Genomic DNA, 21,850 nt, shown 5'->3' on the forward strand with positions numbered 1-21,850 from the left:
AACAAAAATGATGGAGGAGATATAAATTGTTATCAAATCTTTATTATTAAAATCATTAATTGTCATATATATATTAGCCATTTATGGTAATTCCGTAGGTTTTATTTACGGAAAGAAAATAGTATATCATATCATTATATCATATAGTTTGACCAACTTATGTATCTAACAACATATAAAAATCGAATGTGGACCTACTTATTTTTCAATTGAATGTAATTGACTACCTAATTGAGTGCCACATATGCATTGAGGCCTCTTTTAATTAATACAAAATTGAGGTTACATCTTTTCAAATGTTCCTCAATTAATATATAGGGGATACGTATTTCTAGAAATTTGTTTCTACGAATGTTTTGTAGAGTAACTATAATCGTGTATTCGTGTAAAAGCATTCGCACAACTCTACACAATCTCGATATTTTACACGGTATTACTAAATAAACTCGAAATATGAAAAGTGTAATTATGTACAAGTACTATTACTATCATAGGTTTGTATGTTACATTTTTTTATGTGATAGTTTTATGTCTAAATATGATAATACATATAATATTTTTGTAAAACATATGTTAAATATGTTATGTGCAAATTAAAAATAATTCTTTTAATAAAATATATTTTGTCTTAATATAACTTTGATATATCTGACTATGGCGTTATCATTCAGAATTTCACACATTCATCAATAAAAATAAAACAAACATTTGTATTGTCGCGCAATCAAACTCTAGTTATATTCTAACAACCGAGTATTACAATAAGCTAGGAGAATCCACCAAACTGAGTCTATCTTTTTTTTTTTGTGTCAGTAACATCAACATCAACAGTCATGTAGACTCTCCAAACCAAACTGGTAGCTCCGCATCCATATGGACAACAATAGACGATTGCTTTCGTGCACTGCGTGCAAGATTGTCCACCCTTAAGTTTTGCGTCTGTGGTACATGAAAGAGCTCTAAGTTATGAAAACTTCTCTTCAAAACCTTTATATCTTCTAAATAACTTTCAAAGAGTGGTCATTCTTCTGGTTCCGAAACCATCTTCACCAACTGAGAACAATCTGTTGCAAATGTAACAGTAAATTGTCTTAGATTCCTCATACACTCCATTGCCTAAATAAGCGCTTCCATCTCTGAATGAAGTGCGACTGACTCGTTCTTGTATTCCTCGCTCCCATTAAACCATCAAAATCTTCCAGTGTACTATACCACCTTTGTCCCGAATGTAAATCTTGATTTTTCTATGATCCATCCGTAAAACACCATCGGCCTGGGATATCTGGTACTATCGCTTGTACTGGTAATCGAGTTTGCTCGATTCCTTGTGTTAGTGAGATCTACGCCTCCGCCCAAAGTAAAGACTATGTTTCTGCCAATTTGAAAGTATCTCTAGGATCCATGTCCAAATTACTAAAAACCTTGTTATTTCTTCCCTTCCGTATGTACCATAAGATCCATGCAAATTGATGATCTTCCAATTCCGAAGAAAATCCAATCATTTATTTCTAATAAAATTTATCATATTTATTGTCAGCAAATGAAAAGCAAACTATTCTACTTATCTAAAGAGAAATTAAAATTTAGCAAAAAAGGAGAAATTAAATCAATATATCTTTATTAAATTTAAATTTTTTAAAAACATAATTATGTGTTTTACGCATGTGAAAATCTAATTAAATCACTATATCTTTATTAAATTTAAATTTTGTAAAAACATAATTATGCGTTTTGAAAACGCATGTGAGAATGAATCTAATTCTCATATTACAACTGACACAATTTTACCTGTTAGTTCCAAGTTTCAACATTAAAACCTCTCTTATTCTTACTATTGAGTTATTGTTGCTATATTTGGTTCCGTGAGAGCTAAAGGGTTCACAATATCTGTTTATGCTCACCACAAGACTTTAGCGATGATGAGGAAATTCACAGACAATAAAGACATTGTTAGACCAGGGGTTACAAGATTTGCATCATGCTTCTTAACTTTGCAAAGCCTGATGGAAAAGACTGATCAGTTACAGTCCATGTTTGTTAGTGCTGAATGGAAACAGTGCAAATGGGCAAAGCATTCTAAGGGAGTGGTAGCTTTTAAAACAATGACGAGTATGCAGTTTTGGAATGGAGTCACTATGTGTTTGAAGGTTTTTGGACCCTTAGTTAAGGTACTTAGATTGGTTGATGGTGATAAGAAACCTACAATGGGATATCTGCATGGAGAGTTATTACAAGCAAAGAAAGATATATGTGGTGGGTTGAATAACGTTCAAAGGAATATTCAGCCAATCATGACTATCATTGACCAAAGAATTGAGGGTCGACTTGACAGTCCTTTGCATTTGACGGATTATCTCTTGAATTTCTCAGTCTCGATTCTCCAAAATCTCGTATCAATTTATTATTTTCTTTGAGAATAAATTGTTTCGTCGAGAGAGCTTGCTTACCTCGACTTTCGAATCATCTCGGTTTCTCCTCCACGATCTGATTCCGCAATGCGCACTTGCTCCATTCATTAAGCGCACTAGTCTCCATCTTGATCTTTCGCAATGGTGGTCTGCAAATGCAGAAAGGTATAATTTAATTCATTTGCTGATCGAGATTTTGGATTTTGAGTTAATCAAATAGATTTCGATTTGTTTGCATTTTTTTTTGCTGAGTTCAATCAAGTGAATGTTTTTTTTTCTAATTTTTCTTACAGGCTACGAAGCTATATTGCTTTGTTCACAAGGTCCCTGTCTGTGGGGAATGCATTTGCTTCCCTGAGCATCAAACTTGTGTGGTATTCTCATCAGCACCATTATATTTTATAATATATTGTGGGATAATGCTAAAATACGTTTTTTTTAATTATTATGTTGTAATCAATAATAGGTCCGGACTTATTCAGAATGGGTGATAGATGGAGAGTATGACCAGCCTAAGTGTTGTCAATGCCAAGCAGCCTTTGATGAGGGCGGAGCTCATCAACTCACTCGTTTGGGTTGCTTGCGTATGTTAACTCACTCACTCTTACCACTATTTTTATTTCTGAATTTTCTTACTAAAATAAATGGAAACCATCTCTACCCTTTTATTTGGTATATCAGATGCTATACATACAAGTTGCTTGGTTTCACTTATCAAGAGCCTTCCTCCTCATACAGCACCTGCTGGTTATGTCTGCCCAACATGTAGCGCTCCTGTAAGCCCTATTGATTTCTGGTACATATATAACTTGTAGAAGTAAAGGAAAATTAGAGTATTTGATAGCTTTCTATGCTCTCTTGAGTCTTTTCTATTAATATTTTTTTTTTTTGAGGGCTTTGAGCTGCTTCCTTTTGTTCTAGTGTGTAATAAGTGCACCCTATGTGATGACTATAGAGGAAAATGCCATTCCTTCTTTATTTACAAGAAATTGTTTTGCTATATCCTGGTTTTATCCGGTATCTTGCTTCAAAATTTTGTTCGTGCTTGGGAGAGTGCCGTATTATAGTTCTCATATGGTCTTCAAAATGCAGATATGGCCTCCCAAGATGGTAAAAGATGCAGGATCTCGGCTTCATGCACAGTTAAGGGAAGCGATTATGCTGGTCAGTTTTATATAGTAGCTCAATTTCTGTTGCAGATTAGCCAAATGAAAACCTTAAAGCTGTCACCTTTTCAAGTGTATTGTATTGTCACATCGTTTGTGTTGACTTGTGAACACTATAACGAAGACTGAAAGGATTTACTGGTTTAGTTAGATTTTTTATGTTGTGTTCTCTATATGGCAGACTGGTCTTGAAAAGAATCTATTTGGGAACCATCCAGTTTCTAGATCCACAAAATTTTGCTCCTGCATTTGCTTCAGATGCATTAATTAATGCTCATACACAAGAAGGGAGGAATCTTCTAGCTGAAAATGGAGAATATTCCAAATCTGCGGTTTCAGAGATAGTTGAGATAGATGTTCCTTCTTCTGCTGAGAATTACATGAAAACCTCAAGCCCTGGAGTAAGACATTCTTCTTCCAAACTAGTTGCAGTGGCATGTTTTTGTCACAATTGCTCTAACCATCAATCGATGTTGTATATAGCATGTTGCTGCTGCGCGGAAAGGCATACCCGCTGTGGACAGACAGAACTCCGAGACTCTATATTATGCAGATGACGAAGACGGGAATAAGAAAAAGTACTCAAGACGAGGTGGTAGAAAAAATAAACATATCTTTCTTACCTCTCTTGTCTGAAAATTTTGCTTTTACTGAGTGAGACTGATAATTTTGTTTCATGTAAAGGTCCACTTCGTCACAAGTTTCTGCGGGCTTTACTACCATTCTGGTCAAGTGCGCTACCTACTCTACCCGTGACTGCACCACCTCGTAAAGATCCAACAAAGGCAGAAGATGGTTCAGAAGGACGTGTAAGACATCGGTCATCAAGGATGGATATAAGGAAAATACTCCTTTTCTTAGCAATCATGTGAGACCTTTGTTTAATCAATACCATTAAAAAGATCATTCTCAAATTATATCCTTAATGAAAATTGCAGTTTTCTCAAAAATACCCTTATTTTTACAAAGAATTAATAAAATTCATTAATGGCATTTAAGTCTTTTGGTTTTGGGCCTACAGATACACCTAAATGGATCTATAAATAATAATAGGCCTATATATATATTTAAAATATATATTAATTTTAAATTTAATATAAGTATAAATATATTATGAACAATAAATGAATTAAGAAACATGAAAATATTATTTTCTTAAATATACGTATCAATATTCAAAATAGATCATTTGAATATTATACATATTTTCAATACAAACCAAAATCGTATATCCTACACCATATATCATATACATATTTGAATATCATTTTTCAGTGTATAATGTCATTTTATACATAATATTAATATGGCAATTACGAGTGTTCAAGAATATTTTAAAAACTATCTTAAAATAAATTTTTAAATCTAAAATACAAACACAAACTTATAATAGGTTATTAATAACGAAAATAAACTAATATTGTCATATCAATAAGTTATTTTATATTATCATTTTTTATTTAGATAACATGATAAAATTTTATCAAATTCTAACGAATCACTAATTTATGTAATATTAATAAATATATGAGTAATTTAATCAATTTTTTAAAAAAGTACTATAAGATATTTTGTTATCGGATCAATAGTATCAGATCGCGGGTTAATAGTGAGTTTTTAGGTTTTTACCGGGTTATATCGGATTTTTAATTAACAAATTTTTCATTAAATCCGAACAGGATTATATACAATGTATCGGGTCTATAGGTTCAAACATGAATCTAGGTCAGATATGAAAACAAATTTTAAAACTCAAACATTATTATAGAACAGCTACCATATTTCGAACAAATACCATATTTTGAAGAGAAAAAAAAACAAATGATAAAAACCTAAAAACTCAATTGTTATGGTTCGAAATGAAAAATAATGGTAATTTGTAAATCAGTTTTCGATTAATAAATGAAAAACAAACAAACCCGCGCTTTCTAAGCGCGGGTCAAAATCTAGTTATTATTTTTAATATAGCTTTTGATATGTTAAAAATGTTTGGTGTAAAATCGGTTAGTATATTTAACTCAACTGGGTGACTGATGTGCAGAGCGTGTATGGCAACAATGGGGATTTTATACTACAATTGGTCAAGAAATAACCGACGAGGAGCAGCAATGAGGTAAATATCGTATCGGAGAGGGACGACTAGAAAATGTTTTGTTAGAAGTTGATTTCGAGAATTGTGGGATGCGGTTGACAGTCTTGTCCTTTGTTTTTTGTTTCGCGGGTCAAAGTATATTTGATTGTCACCTGTTTCTGTTTCGATTTTAGTATGTAATAGTTGTTTTGGTATAGACGAAAATGCATTTTACAGACTTCAGAGCATTTTCTTTTGCCTTTTAAGTTCAAACATTTAGTGGCCTCTAGAGTAGTCTTTTATAGAATCGTCATCGTTATGGTCTCTTGATACGAGTTATAAAAATGTTAAGTCGGAGTTATTTGTGTTATCTGGTGGTTGTTTCGGTCTCCTCGGTCTTATGCTTTCGGATTTTGGTTAGAGCAGAATAGGCTTTCTAGCTCGTGGTCCGGGGTGTGGTGATAACCCCGTGAATCGACTGTTGACACCCACTTCTGGCTCGTTTAGTGTGGGCTCGCCGTCTCATGGTCCGGGGCAGTTGTGCCTCCCCCGTGAATTGAGTGTTGGTCTCTCACTCAGACTTGTCTTTTGTCTCGCATCTCCCCTGGATTTTGGCTTTCACTTGCAGGTTTTGGTGCATTGTCCTCTCTGGAGTTAAAATTCCCCGTCGGTTTGGATCTGTTGTTAGTCCTAGGATTGTTGCAACAACTAGTTCCTAGATCTTATTCTGTGATTTGGGTTTTTAAAAAAAAAAAATTTGGGGCTTCAAATCACATTTGGCTTTGTTAGCAGACTGTGTTACAAGTTCTACTTGTATCATCTTTCATTCATTATTTGATAATGATATTAAGTATTAACATTCTTATCAAAAAAAGAAAAAAAAATGGTAAAAGTAAAATATCAAAAAGCAGTACAGCATTAACTAGATAAAATAAACAACAATTATTTTCAACTAAACTCTTTTCCCCTCTTTCCAAACTCACTTTCCTCCTCATATTCTCAAAAGTATTGCACACATCTTCTGTATTCTTAATTTAAAACATCATTGTTCAAGTATCAATAATTGGTTCATTAAGCATATAATCAACTTGTAAAGTGCTTAATATATACAAAACATAATATTTTATATGTCAAATTTTTATTTAAAAAAATTATGCAGTACTCCAAAATCTAAGTATAAAAATACAAACATTACCTAAAGACATGTTACTAAACTCTAATCAATATACAATCATGATTTGCAGTTAATATTCACTTAACTATGTGAAAAAACAATTCAGTTTTATTAAATTTAAATTTACATGTTTTAGATTTTTTTTATATTTACATGGTGTCAATTTATTTTCTATCAAAATAGTTTTTTAAAAATTATAGAAATTAATTATAAGGTTAAATACATGAGTAACATTTTTTAAGAAATCTTCTCGAAAACACTTCATTGTCTCGAGAATACTTCTTAAGGCTATAATAATGAAAGTTTTTGTAACATTTGTTTTTTGTCATAAGGTAATAGTTGTGACTATACTACTATTTTAGATTACTTTTGCATTTGATTGAATTTAGCGTATAATATTACAAATTTTTTGCATATTTAAGAATATACGACTATAATGATTTTTAAAATCTAATGAATATGCAGATTTCTTAAATTTTTGATTTTATTAGTTAAACTGTCTAGAATTCAGTCTCAATACCACTATATTTTGTAGAATTATTAAAAACGAAAAATTGATATAATAATGATTTTTAATAGTAATTAAGCAATCATCGAATGAACAACACTGTATTTTTAATAAGAATGCTAGAATCAATATACTAGTATAGTAACAATAATAAAAAGAAAATCATACAAAATCTAGTTCCTACTATCTACTATCCCCCCAGTTTTGTATTTGAGTCGGCATTGTAAATCATTTTTAACAATTCGCTTAGAAGAAAAAGAGAAGAGTGTACAAGGAATGAAATTCGCACGTGTGTGAGATGTATCCGACATCGCTAGCCGAAAAGAGTCAACGACGAGGTTCTCTTATTTTCTCTCGGGCACTGACTCTCTTTAACTTAATAAAAGCCTTGGTCTGGTCTCTCTATTTAACGCACGTACGAACGAACAGACAAACAAAACACAAAGCGAACTCGATAAAATAACCAAGGAAAAAACAACAACAATTCCTTTAGGGCACAAAGAGAAGCACAATCTTCATCAACAAAAAAGAAGAAAAAGAAGCAAATTTCGCGGCTAAAAAATCAATCGCTTCAACTGGTTCGTACTCAACTCTAATCTCTCCTTCAATCCTTCGATTATCGTTCTGGGTTTCATCTCTCCCTTCTCAATTTCGATTTGATTTAATGCTTAAAAACTCTTGGATCCTCCCAATTCCTTCTTCGTTAACTTTCTCAACTCGATTCTCGACGAATTAGCTAAGAATATGTGATTTGATTTCCGAAATTCAGGTCTACAAATCGAGAATTGAGGGTTTCTAGGCTGGATTTCAAAATCTGGGTTTTAGTTAACCGAAGATGGGGTCAGAATCAGATCAATGCTCTTCCAGATTGAACACTCGAGAGATCAAATCCCTAATTTACCAGAAACTAGGGGACTCGAGAGCCAACACTTACTTCGACCACCTCGGAAAATTCCTCACCTCGAGGATAACCAAGTCCGAGCTCGACAAGACCATCGCTAGAGAACACGTCCCTCTCCACAACCGTCTCCTACGTTCCCTCCTCAAGAACGCAGCCGCCGCAAAATCTCCTCCTCCTCCGAGGTACCTCAAGAGATCATCTGCGTTACCTCCGTCGCCTCGAAAATGCAGGTCCAGGAAGTTCAGAGACCGGCCGAGTCCTCTCGGTCCGCTCGGGAAGCCTCAGAGCATCACGACAACGAACGACGAGTCGATGTCGAAGATGCTGAGACTTCCAATGGAAGAAGGAGAAGAGGTTGAACAAAGCGTACCGAGTCCGTTAACCGCGCCGCTCGGTGTTTCGTTAACCGGAGTTAGAAGGTCTTTTGGCGAGACTTGTTGTCAGAACAGTGGCGAGCTTCCTGATGCGACGACGTTGAAGAGTGTGTTGGAGAGGAGGCTGGAGAAGGAAGGGGTGAAGTTAACTATGGACTCTGCTAATGTTTTGAATAGCGGGTTGGACGCGTTTATTACAAGGCTTATAAAGCCTTGTTTGAGTTTGGTCCAGCGACAGCGAGTGTCGATGTTGGATCTTCGCGCTGCTGTGGAGTTGAATCCACGTGTTCTTGGAGAGGATTGGCCTATACATCTAGAGAAAATCTGTTCCCGCGCTTCGTCTGAGGAGTAAAGTTGTGAAGAAAAGAGCCGTTATATAGCGATTTTGGATAATCATATTTGATTGATCGATTCTTTTCCTGGAGTATGGATGGAATTGCCATTAGAGTGTTCTCGAAGAAGCTTTGAAGGGAGGAAACAAAAGAGGCTTCAGGTTGTACAAGTTGTGATAGTTATATATAATATATAGTTTAAAACACCATTTGTTTAGAACATATATTTTACTGTAGTTTTCTTGCTTGCGCATGTCTTCTCGTAATGTAACAAATTTTCAATTCGAGCAAAAGAATTTTCTGAACATCTATGTTCTCTATACAGACTGGTCTTATTCGCAGAAAGTCAAATGTCACTGAAGCAGAACATCAATCAGACAAACAAGAGGGAACCAAACTGATTGCTTTCTAAAAACATGTCGATTTAGTTAGTTCTCTGGATTCGGAGACAAATCTCCGTCTCTCTCTTGATCTCTTCGCCATCCTTGTGTTTGCACGTACTAGTCAGTGTGTGGGAGTCGCAACTTTTGTTGATACTGTGTTAAACATCTGATTGTTATAAACTCATACACATGCCCATACATGATACCGTTATGCATTGCATGGATTACGTCTCTTTTCTATCTGGCAAGTATGTCTGAACCGTTATCTGAACAAACAACGGATACATAATAGCTTTTGTGTAATCAAACCAGTGTATAATAAATGAATCAAACATAACATCCATAAATGATACTAAAATGTATATATTGTGGGCCATTGATTGGACTTATAATTTTACCGTAAAATTTAATATGTAGAATTTTTGGATAAAATTGTATCTAAGAGCATGTTTGTTGGTAGCTTTTAAGCAGGACTCTTAGATAAATTTAGATTAAAATTAAATGAAAAAGAGCAATTAAGCTAAGGGGCGTTGCTTAATTAAGAGAGCAAAGAGCCCGTTTCTTAGTGCCACGTCTCTGAAGTTCACAGGAGAAAAGAGAGGTGGTGGTCTCGGTTTCGTCTTTTCTCCGCTTGGGGTCCGTCGCAGTTTTGGAACAAAGTGTTCGCTCGCCGCACAGAGCCAAGCGGAACCTGATGGATCTCATCTCCGACCAGGACCAAGGCCTGAGAACCCAGAAAGACGCCATGAAGCAAGACGCGATCGTGAATGCCATCGAGGCCATGGCGGTGATCGGGGGAAGCTCTGTCACCACAGGAGATTCGCTGTCTGCCACGTGGAGACTACTGTGGACGACGGAGAAAGACAGCTGTTCATCATAGAGAAGGCGGGATTGTTCGGCACGCGCGCAGGAGAGGTACTGCAGGTGATCGATGTGAGGAAAGGGACGCTCAACAACGTCATCACTTTCCCGCCCGTAATTGATCCATCTCAGTCTACAACTCTTTCCACATCTCTGCAAACCTGTACCAGACTCAAGACTTTTAGTTACAAAAAGGTAGTTTTTTTTCTCTTGGATTAAGAGCGAGTTTAGGGACAGAGCTCCAGCAGCCATGGCCATGATGGATGATGTGATTGAGAAGCTTCTCGTCTTCTTCAGGAGACCAAAGCCCTTTTTTCAGCTTTTGTTTGTAACAGCAAGAATGTCTCCCCATTTAGTTTATTAAAAGCTGCAATGCTGTGTAAAGGAACAATGAAAGAGGAGAAAGCTCTGTTTTTTCTTTATATGAACTTTTGAGGAGAAGAAAGGTGGAGAAAATGAAGTAACAGAGCTCCAGAGAGAGATAGTATTAATAGGAATAAGAAAAGTCACTTTCTTCTTTAGAATAGTTTGTTGAATTTTATGTTCTCTCTCTAGAAGTTCTGAGCCAAAAAAGTGTGTATTATTAAGCTTTTGTAAAAGCAATGTGATTGGTTCACGTCGGATTGACTTAGCAATGTGATCAATCACTAGTGCCGTGTTGAGAGGAAGCAATTGGGAGATCCCACTGCCACCATTTGGCCAGGGCTGGTGAGTTCTTCTTCTTCTTCTTCTTAGTCTGCAGGTTGTTTTGAGACTAAGAATTTGGTTGCAGGTTGCAGGTTTGAAAATGTGTATATGGATGGTGACATCAGAGTGGCCAAGGACATCAGAGGGGACTACTTAGTTGTTGATCGTCCTCCTTTTAACTGGAAAGAATGATCCACACAGCAACAGTCTTGTTACTCAACAATGCATCTCCTCCTTGTTATCTTTGTTTTGTACATCAGCTACAAGTACACTACTCTATTTTTAATGCCAAATGTAGACATTAATGTGAGTAGGATTTGAAAAAGTATCAAAAGTTCATACATACTTTTGTAACAACATTCTTTGAGCTTTTATTAAGAAACTACCAATAAACTATTATAATAAAGTGTATCTTAACAAAGTTTCTTATCTCACTTTTAAGAGTTAAAAATTCAATAAAAACCTTTAAATGAGATTTACCAATAAACATGCTCTAATGTACCTTTAGAAATTAAGTAAGAAAAAAAAAAGATGTTCTTACATCAATTTGTCTTTTCTGCTTTAGAAAACAAAGTTTTTACATCTTTCTTTTTTTGCTTAAGTTTACAAACTACATAAAATATGATTAGTAATTTTTATTGTTATAGATAAAAGCTAAAACTAGAAACACCTGCTACAGCCCGACCAGTTCCATTATTGTCTTTGATTCATAATGTATGTAGTTTTACTTCAACACACATATTAAGAAATCTATTTTCTCCAAATAATTATCATTAAAGTTATAAATTAAAATTAATTTCTTTGATTATAAAAACCAGTATAAATACGATTGGGTACACAATTTTGATAAATTTAAAGTTATAAAACATGTAACATTATGAAACAACGATTTTTTTAAAAATATCTTACATATTGAAATGGAAGAAGAATAAAAATGATCAATTTTCTGATATGGTCCTCTAAGGAACTGAAATAATCTAATATGCATCCTCATATTTCTTTTTATTTTATATTAAATTTAAATTGAAAATGAAGTAAAATATCCAAAACCTTAAGAATTTAAACAGAATTACAACCCCGACTACTCATATCCTATCCATAACATGACCTGAAAATTGACTCGAAACCGACCCGAACTAACCCTAAATCGCAAAATCCCATCCCAAATTTCCCCCATTTCGGAACCACTTCAAACACCATCTTCGACTCTTTCTGTCAAACGACGATCTTCAACCGTCCTCAACAACAACGACCTTGAACCAAATCACCATATTACAATACTGAAAAATGACTCACCAAGATAAAGAAGAAGAAGGGTGATACGCCGTCAAAGAAGATCGATTCTCCAAAGAAGAAAAAGAACGAGTCGCTGGGAAAAAAGAAACTAGTTGTATCGAATCCAGCAGAGAAATAAAGTGGTGACAAAGGTTCATCATGTCAACCAATAAAGAGGGCTCGGGGTAGTTTGAACCCCGAGAGAACATCTCCACGTTGGGATCCACAAACTCCACTTCTCCATTTGTCTCATGCTTAAAATATCTTGAGAAATGGAAAGATTTTTGTTATCTAAAAGTTTTCTTTTTCTGGTCTTGAAGCAGGGGAAAACATGACCCATAGACCGAAAAATGTTTTTTCAAGAGAATAATGCCGACATTTTGCTTTAAGCATGAAGATTTTCTTCTTGGCTTAAATATTTCCAACAATGATGAAAATAATATTTCTTCTTGGCATAAATAATATCGTGATCAGATTTTCGAACAAATATAGAGCGTAAATTAACGTAAACCTCTATGTCGTCATTAATTAAACCCACCTCTCATTTTAAAATATATTTATTTATTGTGAAAAGATTTTTCAGTTAAATGTGTATTGTAATACATTTAAAATTATTAAATATATTATAGTATAATGTCATATGTAATTTTGCCATACTGTTTAAATCTAACAAATATTAAAAATTTGAATTACTTATGTACTCTCATTTATTGTCATTTACTCTAATCCTTTACCAATCACCATTTTCTTTTCTTTTATTTTAATTAACAATTTTTATTTTCCTTATAATTTCTCCATTTTTTACTCTCAGTTACTTGAATACTTACCAATCATGCCAAAGAAAGCCTTTCTTTTTGTCTTGCCACAAGAAAGAGTTTTTTCATCTGTTAATTATAATTTTTATGGATCAGACTTTAAATAGTGTTCTAAATCTATATTTTTCTTCAAAATAGAAGAATAAGAGTATTTCTTGGGTTCATCCCTAAATACTAACCAATAAAAGGTTGTCACCTATCATATCATGTTTAGAAAACAAATGTAAAAATAATATTAATTGCAATAAAAATTAGACATTGCAAGATTCTAAACACCGAACCTTAGAGAAGGTCCAATGGTGTATCTAGGAGAAATTAATGGCATGGTTCTAGCTCATTAAATATCCAAAATTAAATCAGAAAGAAAAGAATTAGGTAGATATGGTTCCAAATTTAGATGTTTTAGAACCACTTCTATGCCAATACGTGTCTTTGGGTGATTGGTTTTTTTTTTAACTCAATTGTTCTCTTTTTCTTTCTAATTTCGCGGAAAAATCTCTCTCTCTTTTCTCGATGAACTTCGGCGATTTTGCCAAAAATCTTTGTCTCTCTCGATCTGTTGAACCCGGGATTACAGAGAATCCCTTCGTGTTTAAACCCTCCGAGGAGCTCTCCGGCAGCCATGTACGGCGGAGGTGCGTTTCTTCTTCAAACCACGAATTCGCCGGACCCTCTGGTTTCTCCGACGAGAAGAAATCTCACCATGTTCCCCTCCCGTCGCTCTCTAACGATCAGGTGAACGGATCGGTATCTGGATCGGGTTCTGTTTCAAGCGTTAGCTCGTCTAGATCGGATGAAGATCAGGTGATCATCTAATTGGATTCAGGTTCCTAGGTTCGATTCAGGTGATCATCTAATTGGAATTTTGATTAGTTGGCTTAGTTTTTAGATGACAAGAGTTGGATATGTTCTTGTAGATTGGGCATTTGGTGCTAGGTTTCTGTCTAGGCTATGACTACTGTTATATGTGTCAACTGCTCTCGTAAACCAGTAACCAGAGTTGCTTTGTGTGATGATGAGTTTGGCTATATCCAAGGGTTTATAAAGTAATATGATGTTCGAAGTTTGTAAGCTAGCTCATTAGTGTAACCACTCTATGCAAAAAATATTAGGATTATAGCAGCTACAGGTCACAGTGCTCAAGAGAGCAAGTTTCTGATATTCTTTTTTGTTATTTTATTATGCAACTCTACGTCTCCTCGGTCCTAGAGGAAACTCCTTGAAGCGAGTTGAAGCAAGCACTGATTGTCGTGTTCTTATAAGAGGAAGCGAGTTGAAGCAAGCACTGATTGTCGTGTTCTTATAAGAGGAAGCGAGTTGAAGCAAGCACTGATTGTCGTGTTCTTATAAGAGGAAGCGAGTTGAAGCAAGCACTGATTGTCGTGTTCTTATAAGAGGAAGCGAGTTGAAGCAAGCACTGATTGTCGTGTTCTTATAAGAGGAAGCGAGTTGAAGCAAGCACTGATTGTCGTGTTCTTATAAGAGGAAGCGAGTTGAAGCAAGCACTGATTGTCGTGTTCTTATAAGAGGAAGCGAGTTGAAGCAAGCACTGATTGTCGTGTTCTTATAAGAGGAAGCGAGTTGAAGCAAGCACTGATTGTCGTGTTCTTATAAGAGGAAGCGAGTTGAAGCAAGCACTGATTGTCGTGTTCTTATAAGTCCTTCTTCATCTCTTTGTCTCTCCATTGCTCGTCCTTCTTCATCTCTTTGTCTCTCCATTGCTCGTCCTTCTTCATCTCTTTGTCTCTCCATTGCTCGTCCTTCTTCATCTCTTTGTCTCTCCATTGCTCGTCCTTCTTCATCTCTTTGTCTCTCCATTGCTCGTCCTTCTTCATCTCTTTGTCTCTCCATTGCTCGTCCTTCTTCATCTCTTTGTCTCTCCATTGCTCGTCCTTCTTCATCTCTTTGTCTCTCCATTGCTCGTCCTTCTTCATCTCTTTGTCTCTCCATTACTTCACTCTCTCCTTCTCCTTTCTCACCAGAAAGTAGTAATGGATTCTTCAAATCCATTTACTCAGTCTTCTGGGTTCCTGGATCTTTTAACTAGCCAACAGTGTGATCCTGTCTCACAAAGCGTAGCATTTGGATCTTCAGAAGTTCCTTTTTTAAGTTCCCAGTGGACTAATGATCCAACTCAAGCTGAAGAGACAAATGAAGACAGAAGAGGCAGAAGGAAGTGGTCACAGAAGGAAGATGTGGTGCTCATAAGTGCTTGGCTTAACACAAGCAAAGATCCGGCCACCGGGAATGAGCAAAAGGCTGGCTCCGTTTGGAAAGAGTTGGAGCTTACTTCAACGCAAGTCCTCAGCTTGTTGGTATGCCAGATAGAGAGGTTGGCAATTGTAAGCAAAGGTGGTCCAAGATCAGTGACCAAGTCTCCAAGTTTGTTGGCTCCTTACGTGCTGCAACAAGTCAGCAGTCAAGTGGGTAGAATGACAATGATGTAATGAAGCTTGCTAATGAAATATATCATCATGATTATGGTGCCAAGTTCACAGTGGAGCATTGCTGGAGGGAGCTAAAATATGAAGAGAAGTGGCTGGCAACTTTCGGGATCACACTGGAGCATTGCTGGAGGGAGCTAAAATATGAACAGAAGTGGCTGGCAACTTTCGGGACAGATAACAGCAAGTCAAAAAGAAGGAAGGTTGAAGATGGTTCTCAAGCTTCTGTCCAGTCATCGAGCCATGTAGATGAAGAAGAGGCTCGTCCTGAAGGTGTGAAGAAGGCAAAGTCGAGGTTGAAAGCGCAACTGAGTGCCAAAGAGATGGAAGCAACCAGCAGCAACACTGTGGAGAAGTTACAAGGTTTGTTGGAGATAAGGAAGCAGGATCATGAATTGAAGAAGCAGGACTTTGAAATGAAGGACAAGCTTAATAAGCAACATATGTTGGAGACTCTCCTTGCTAAAAAAGAGCCTCTTAGTGAGACTGAAGTGGCTTTGAAGAACAAACTAATAAGTGAAATGTTGTCTTAAGTGATAGAGTCAATCTTTGGTGTCAGTTTGTTGAGTCAGTTTGTTTATGAATTTGTTTTTGGTGTCAGTTTGTTTCTGTTTTTGTTTTTGGAGTCAGTTTGCTTGGCTAAAGAACGGATGAATGATGTATTTTGTCTTATGATTGCTTTCTATGTATTGATCCTTTGATTGTGTCTTATGATTGTGTCTCATGATTGTGTTTCCTCTTGTCGATTTTGGAGTCAATAGTCTCTGCTTTTTGTTCTGTTTTTATTTCAGTATGTGCTTAGTTTCATCTAACTTCTTCACTCGATGCTTAGTTTTTTTTTGTGATTATAATTGTGTAGTCTCATTTGCTTTGTTGGTGGTACAGAGAAAACGGTGAAGAGAATGAAGAGGATAATCCCAGCGATGAGTGAGAAGCAAGTTGCGTAATAGACTCTCAAATTGGCAGCAGTCTAGCCAAGTTATGTGCTTCTACCTTTCACAAATTGTAAACTGATCACAAAGCTTGTGATGCAAGTAATCTATTATTACAAATTTTCCAATTTTTGAAATTTAGAACCTTTCATAGGTTCTACCATTGGAGAGGTTGAAATTAAACAAGGATCTAAAATGTTTAATTTGATTAATTTTACTTAAAAATTGATTTAGAACTCTAATGAAGGATCTATTGTTGGAGATGGTCTTAGACCATCATTATCGGTGGTTTCCAACAGGGGTTTTAGAGAAAAAGTTAAGGGCGGGCTCCACATATCACTATAAAACTGATGCCAAAAGTGATTTAATAAATATCGACTATTGTTGGTTTCAAGTACTGTTCACGGGCCCCACTGACACGTGGCGGCCCGCGATTGGTTTTTTTTATAAAAAAAAAAAAATCGGGACAAAAAAAAAGAAAAAATTAGAAACTCTTCGACCCATTTTGCCATAATCATGCTCTTATAACACTAAACCCAAGAATAACTCCAATAAAAATTGATAAAATGGAAAACAAACATTTTGTAGTTATCTAAGACCATAATTAACGGCACCCCTTAGCATGGCTTATAAGGTGTGGGGCTCACATTTTTATTAAAATTCGGCTCTTCTTTCTCTTCCACAAGAGGCGAGTCTGCTTTGGTTTTGGTACTGTCCGCGGACCCCACTGACACGTGGCGGTCTGCGAATAATTCGTTTTTATTTTTTATTTTTTAAATAAAAAAAAACAAGATAAAAAAAATAAAAAAATAAAAAAATAAAAAAATAGGAACCCCCCTAACCCCCCTTACCGTTAATCATGCTCTAAGAGCATCATTATCCCTTAAACTCCAAATGGGGTTTCATAATTTTTTTTTTTTTACTTTTTCGAATTTAAAAAAAAAAAAATGAACCAATCGTGAGCCGCCCCGTGTTAGTGGGGCCCGCGAACAGTGTAAGAAACCCTTAAGAACCGACTACTATTTAGTAGTTTTTGTAACCGGTTTCTTTAAAAAAAGTGGGTCATACGCGGGACCCACAGGCTAAGAAACTCTCTAGTATACCCGGATAAAGATGCTCTAAGTATTAATGGAGAAATAGGCATTGAAAGATCCCTATTTTGTTATCTCGGATTTATATATTCATGGATTCTAGGAACTTGACCATCTCCTCTCTCTCTCTCTCTCTCTCAATCTCGCTCTCCTCCGTTCTCCACAGTTGTCCCACCGTCACGGTTCGTATCTATCTTTGCTCAAGCCTCACTCTCATATGCTTTGGTCATACATGCTAGTCATATTGTTTTTGCTCCTCTAGTTTTCTATATGTTAGGCTGTTAGCGTCTCTTTAATCCTTATAATTGTGGAAACTCGAGATGTTATTTATGAGGAAACATCATCTCTGTTTTTTATGCTCTCTGGTTCTTGGAAGGATCAAAACTGCATGTGCGAGTTATTTAGCATTCATGATAGTTTAGTTGATTAGGAATATTTACAGGAGCACTTCAGTTTCTTGATAAACAGAGTTCTTTAGCATTCATGATAGTTTAGATGATGAAGAAGAATATTTATATTTATATTTATAGGAACACTTCAGTTGCTTGATAGACACTTCTTCTTTCAAGGTACTTAAACTATGGATACCAAAAAGTTGGACACTGGCTCGAGGGATGCAATCAGCTTCCTCCCTGACGAGATTCTCAGTGACATCTTGTCCTTACTTCCGATGAAACAGGCTGTTTCAACGTCAGTTCTTTCTAAAAAATGGAGAAATATATTTAGATTGGTGGATTATCTTGATTTTGATTATTCTGTTTCTGTGCACCCGGAAAAGGGTGAACCAAAGAGAGGTGAGAGATTCAAAGAATATTTGGATCGAACACAAGGAGATTCGCCCATAATTAAATTCTCTCTAGAACGTCACGTTGGAGATCACAACGAGATGGCTTACGTGAGCAGCTGGGTTAGTGACGCAGTAGAACACGGTGTTTTGGAAGTGGACGTGAGTGTAAAACCTCGCCTTGGAATGTTGTTTATGCCTTGTGAGCTCTTCACGAGCAAGACACTTGTTAAGCTAACGCTTGGAACACAAGTACAGTGCGACATACCTTCATATGTATCACTTCCATCGCTTAAGATTCTCATCATCGAAACGATTTTCTTTGAATCTAAAGATCTCAGTGATGTGCTGATCGCTGGTTGCCCTGTGCTTGAGGAGTTATTTGTACGTCACGAGGAGAGGGAGGCACACCCATATTACATATCGAGTCGGACCATCGAGAAACTATCAGTTCAATACCGTGGCTGTGATGTTTATTATGAAAGTGGTTTGTCATTTGACGCCCCAAGTCTTGTCTCCTTCGACTACTCGGACCATGCCTTGTATGAGTACACACCGGTTAACTTTGGATCCCTAGTTGAAGCTCGTGTGGATATTCGTTATAATAGAAAGATCGTTAAGCCGGATATATCGGGTCTCATGATAGGAATAAGTAACATCGAGACTTTGCATCTTTCTCCAGCTTCCGCTGATGTAAGTTTTACAATTTCCTTTCTATAAAACTTTGTAATGAAATTTTTGAAGTGTGTGTTTCTGTGTGCTTCAGACGATTTCTCGATGTGTTAGTAGACATGGACTACTTCTACCAATGTTCAACAACCTGGTTAGTTTATCTTTTGGGAGTAACAATCAACGAGGTTGGAAACTGCTTCCATATCTGCTTAAGAAGTCTCCAAAGCTTGAAACTCTAATCATACAGGTTTGAATCATTAGCAACGATTATATATGGAGAGAGAGAAACTAACTTAGTCCTCTTATTTAATTTTCTTTCAGAGTCTGAATACAAGCGATATCCTTATACCTCTGAACCAAGTGAAGGTGTTGCATATCCTTGGTTATCAAGGAACTGTTCAAGAGTTGAAACACTTGAAGAGTTTTATTGGGAGAATGCAATGCCTCGAACGTGTGCGACTGGAGCTTGCGGAAGGTGTTGTAGTAGATGATGGCAAAATATTGCAATTACATAGTGATACAGTAACCGATAGAATAGGAACGATTGTTTAGTCTGAGAATGCCCAAACGTGCCTATGAACTTGAATCCGTTGAGTTCAACCAATGAACTAGCCGTAATCAAGAGTTTTAAAGCCAAAACTCTATTTTTATAAATCAATAATAATGTGTCTCCTTACAAACCTAGAGAGCACTATATATATAACAAAAGAAAAAGACCTAAGTCCTTAAGGATTATGACCTAACATTATATCCATAAGACTTAATTCTAATCTCATAAGTAAATAGGAAACTTAGCAATTATCTATAATAAGAATAATTAAGTAAAGGTAAAACCAAAACCGAAAAGGAAGTATGATCCACGCTGCATCAGGTCACCCGGGGTAGAGAAAGATCCGACCTCGGATCTGCAATGTCATCATGTGCGAGAAATGGAATGAGATGCTTCACGTTGAAGACATCAGAATATTGAGCTTCCGGTGGTAACTGCAGACGATAGGCATTTGCGTTGATCTTCTCAAAAATTCTAAATGACCAACTTTGCGAGACTTAAGCTTGTTATAATCACCTGGAGAAAAACGTTCACGCGTCAAGACCGCCCAAACAAGATCACCAACTCGGAACTGTAAATCCCTTCGATGTCGATCAGCACTAGCTTTATACTTCGCAGAAGAAAGCTGCAAGTTATCATGGACTTTAGCATGAATCGAAGAAATATCAGCCACAAAGTCAATTGCCTGGCCATGGTCGCGAGAAAGATCCGGAGCTAGACCAAGATCATTGGAGCCGCGAGGAACTATGCCGTAAACAACTCTGAAGGGACTGAAACGAGTACTTTTGTTGACTGCATGGTTATGAGCAAACTCGACTTGACACAACACCGAATCCTATGTGCGAATGTTGTCGACAACTAAACAACGAAGCATATCACCCATTGTGCGGTTGGTGACTTCGGTTTGACCATCTGTCTGTGGGTGATAGGCGGAGCTCATATCAAGCGTTGTACGAAGTAAACGCCACAAAGAATGCCAGAAGTGACTGAGAAAGCGAGAGTCTCTATCGGAGACAATCGATAATGGCAAACCATGAAGCCTATAGACTTCACGAAAAAAAAAGATTAGCAACTTGCACCGCATCGTTCGTCTTCTTGCATGGTATAAAGTGGGCCATTTTAGAAAAACGGTCGACCACCACAAAAATAGAGTCGTTGCCACGTTGAGTACGCGGTAGCCCTAAGACGAAATCCATACTAACATCAGTCCAAGGTTGCGTTGGTATTGGGAGCGAAAGATACAATCCACTGTTAGAAGCGTGACCCTTAGACCTTTGGCAAACAACACAACGCGCGACAAACCTATAGACATCGCGACGTAAGGAGGGCCAAAAGTAAGACTCCATCACCAATTGAAGTGTACGGTCGCGGCCGACGTGACCTTCCTCATGTAACTCCTTAATAACCTTGAGGCGAAGACTACTGTCCGGAAGACACAGCTGCGAACCTCGAAAAATGTAACCCTCGTGTAGCAGAAACTCGGACCGGAGACCAGCTTGCAGAGAAGACCATATCGTACCAAAATAATGATCATCCTTGTATTGGTCCGGCAAAATAGTAAAGTTAGGGACCGAAACCTGCATAGTGACGACCAAAGAATGGCGTCTGCTGAGAGTGTCGGCTACCTTATTTGTCTTTCCAGATTGGTGTTTAATCACGAACGTGAACTGCTGGAGAAAGGCAACCTACGAAGCATGGCGAGATGAGATCTTGTCCTGACTTCCCAAATGTTTCAAGGCATCATGATCTGTGTAGAGGATGAATTCTTGGTGGAAAAGATAATGCATCCAGTGCTTAATAGCTTGAACAATAGCATAAAACTCAACGTCGTATGTACTGTAACGAGCACGAGAACCTGCAATTTTCTCGCTGAAAAAGGCGATTGGACGACCTTGTTGGCTAAGGACCGCGCCGATCCCTAATTTGCACGCATCGCAATGGAGTTCGAAGACTTGAGAGAAGTCGGGTAAGGCCAGTATTTGCACTGAAACCAAATACTGCTTGAGATTTTCAAAGGCGTTGTTAGCTTCTGGAGTCCACAAGAAGGTTGTACCCTTCATACAATCCGTAAGAGGAGCTGCAACATTACTGAAATGATGTACGAACCTCCGGTAGAAAGAGACGAGTCCATGAAAACTTCTGACATCGCTGATAGAACGAGGTGTTGGCCACGTTTTGATAGCTTTGACCTTCCCCGGGTCTACTTGTAGGCCTTTATCGGATACAATATATCCTAAGAAGAGCACATGATCGACTCCAAAGACACACTTATGGCGTTCGGCATACAGCTTCTCGCGACAAAGAACTTCTAAGACATCTCGCAGATGAGATAGATGGCTTGACAAATCATGGCTGAAGATCAAAATATCATCGAAGTAGACCACAACGTATTTGCCTATAAAAGGACGAAGAGCTTGATTCA

The 21,850-nt window shown here is 36.9% G+C and overlaps 5 protein-coding genes across 5 annotated transcripts; 4 read left to right on the top strand and 1 right to left on the bottom strand.

Moving 5' to 3' along the window:
- The first annotated feature begins 2,360 nt into the window (after positions 1-2,360).
- On the top strand, positions 2,361-5,757 carry LOC106332450 (zinc finger protein-like 1 homolog). Its single transcript, XM_013770908.1, is given in 11 exon segments — positions 2,361-2,573; positions 2,702-2,782; positions 2,875-2,992; positions 3,090-3,184; positions 3,501-3,572; positions 3,756-3,811; positions 3,813-3,975; positions 4,058-4,166; positions 4,259-4,442; positions 5,616-5,648; positions 5,650-5,757. Coding segments are annotated over 11 exon segments (972 nt in total). The 5' UTR covers positions 2,361-2,549; the 3' UTR covers positions 5,687-5,757.
- A 1,972-nt stretch (positions 5,758-7,729) lies between these two features.
- On the top strand, positions 7,730-9,241 carry LOC106331432. The gene is made up of 2 exons (XM_013769787.1): positions 7,730-7,905; positions 8,097-9,241. The coding sequence occupies exon 2, from the start codon at positions 8,163-8,165 to the stop codon at positions 8,952-8,954; it is 792 nt and encodes a 263-aa protein (XP_013625241.1). The 5' UTR covers positions 7,730-7,905; positions 8,097-8,162; the 3' UTR covers positions 8,955-9,241.
- Positions 9,242-15,401: 6,160 nt separating this feature from the next.
- Positions 15,402-15,932, top strand: LOC106330399 (glutathione S-transferase T2-like). The gene has a single exon (XM_013768870.1). The coding sequence runs from the start codon at positions 15,402-15,404 to the stop codon at positions 15,930-15,932; it is 531 nt and encodes a 176-aa protein (XP_013624324.1).
- A 2,070-nt stretch (positions 15,933-18,002) lies between these two features.
- On the top strand, positions 18,003-19,430 carry LOC106330400 (F-box/LRR-repeat protein At3g60040-like). Its single transcript, XM_013768871.1, has 3 exons — positions 18,003-18,899; positions 18,973-19,125; positions 19,200-19,430. Exons 1-3 carry the CDS (start codon positions 18,003-18,005, stop codon positions 19,428-19,430), a joined length of 1,281 nt encoding a protein of 426 aa, XP_013624325.1.
- Positions 19,431-19,822: 392 nt separating this feature from the next.
- Positions 19,823-21,011, bottom strand: LOC106330401. The gene is made up of 2 exons (XM_013768872.1): positions 20,631-21,011; positions 19,823-20,263 (listed from the first exon to the last, which is right to left on the bottom strand). Exons 1-2 carry the CDS (start codon positions 21,009-21,011, stop codon positions 19,823-19,825), a joined length of 822 nt encoding a protein of 273 aa, XP_013624326.1.
- Positions 21,012-21,850: the final 839 nt, after the last annotated feature.

This window comes from Brassica oleracea, chromosome C3, assembly GCF_000695525.1.
Source record: "Brassica oleracea var. oleracea cultivar TO1000 chromosome C3, BOL, whole genome shotgun sequence".
Taxonomy (NCBI): Eukaryota; Viridiplantae; Streptophyta; class Magnoliopsida; order Brassicales; family Brassicaceae; genus Brassica; species Brassica oleracea.

Bases quoted from the DNA above. Each gene is read 5' to 3' on its own strand.
- LOC106331432 (XM_013769787.1), top strand. From the start codon at position 8,163: ATGGGGTCAGAATCAGATCAATGCTCTTCCAGATTGAACACTCGAGAG.
- LOC106330399 (XM_013768870.1), top strand. From the start codon at position 15,402: ATGAAGCTTGCTAATGAAATATATCATCATGATTATGGTGCCAAGTTC.
- LOC106330400 (XM_013768871.1), top strand. From the start codon at position 18,003: ATGGATACCAAAAAGTTGGACACTGGCTCGAGGGATGCAATCAGCTTC. The intron at 18,900-18,972 runs GTAAGTTTTACA...TGTGTGCTTCAG, and splicing joins TTTCTCCAGCTTCCGCTGAT to ACGATTTCTCGATGTGTTAG. The intron at 19,126-19,199 runs GTTTGAATCATT...ATTTTCTTTCAG, and splicing joins TTGAAACTCTAATCATACAG to AGTCTGAATACAAGCGATAT.
- LOC106330401 (XM_013768872.1), bottom strand. From the start codon at position 21,011: ATGCAGGTTTCGGTCCCTAACTTTACTATTTTGCCGGACCAATACAAG. The intron at 20,264-20,630 runs GTTAGTATGGAT...ATTCGCACATAG, and splicing joins CAACGCAACCTTGGACTGAT to GATTCGGTGTTGTGTCAAGT.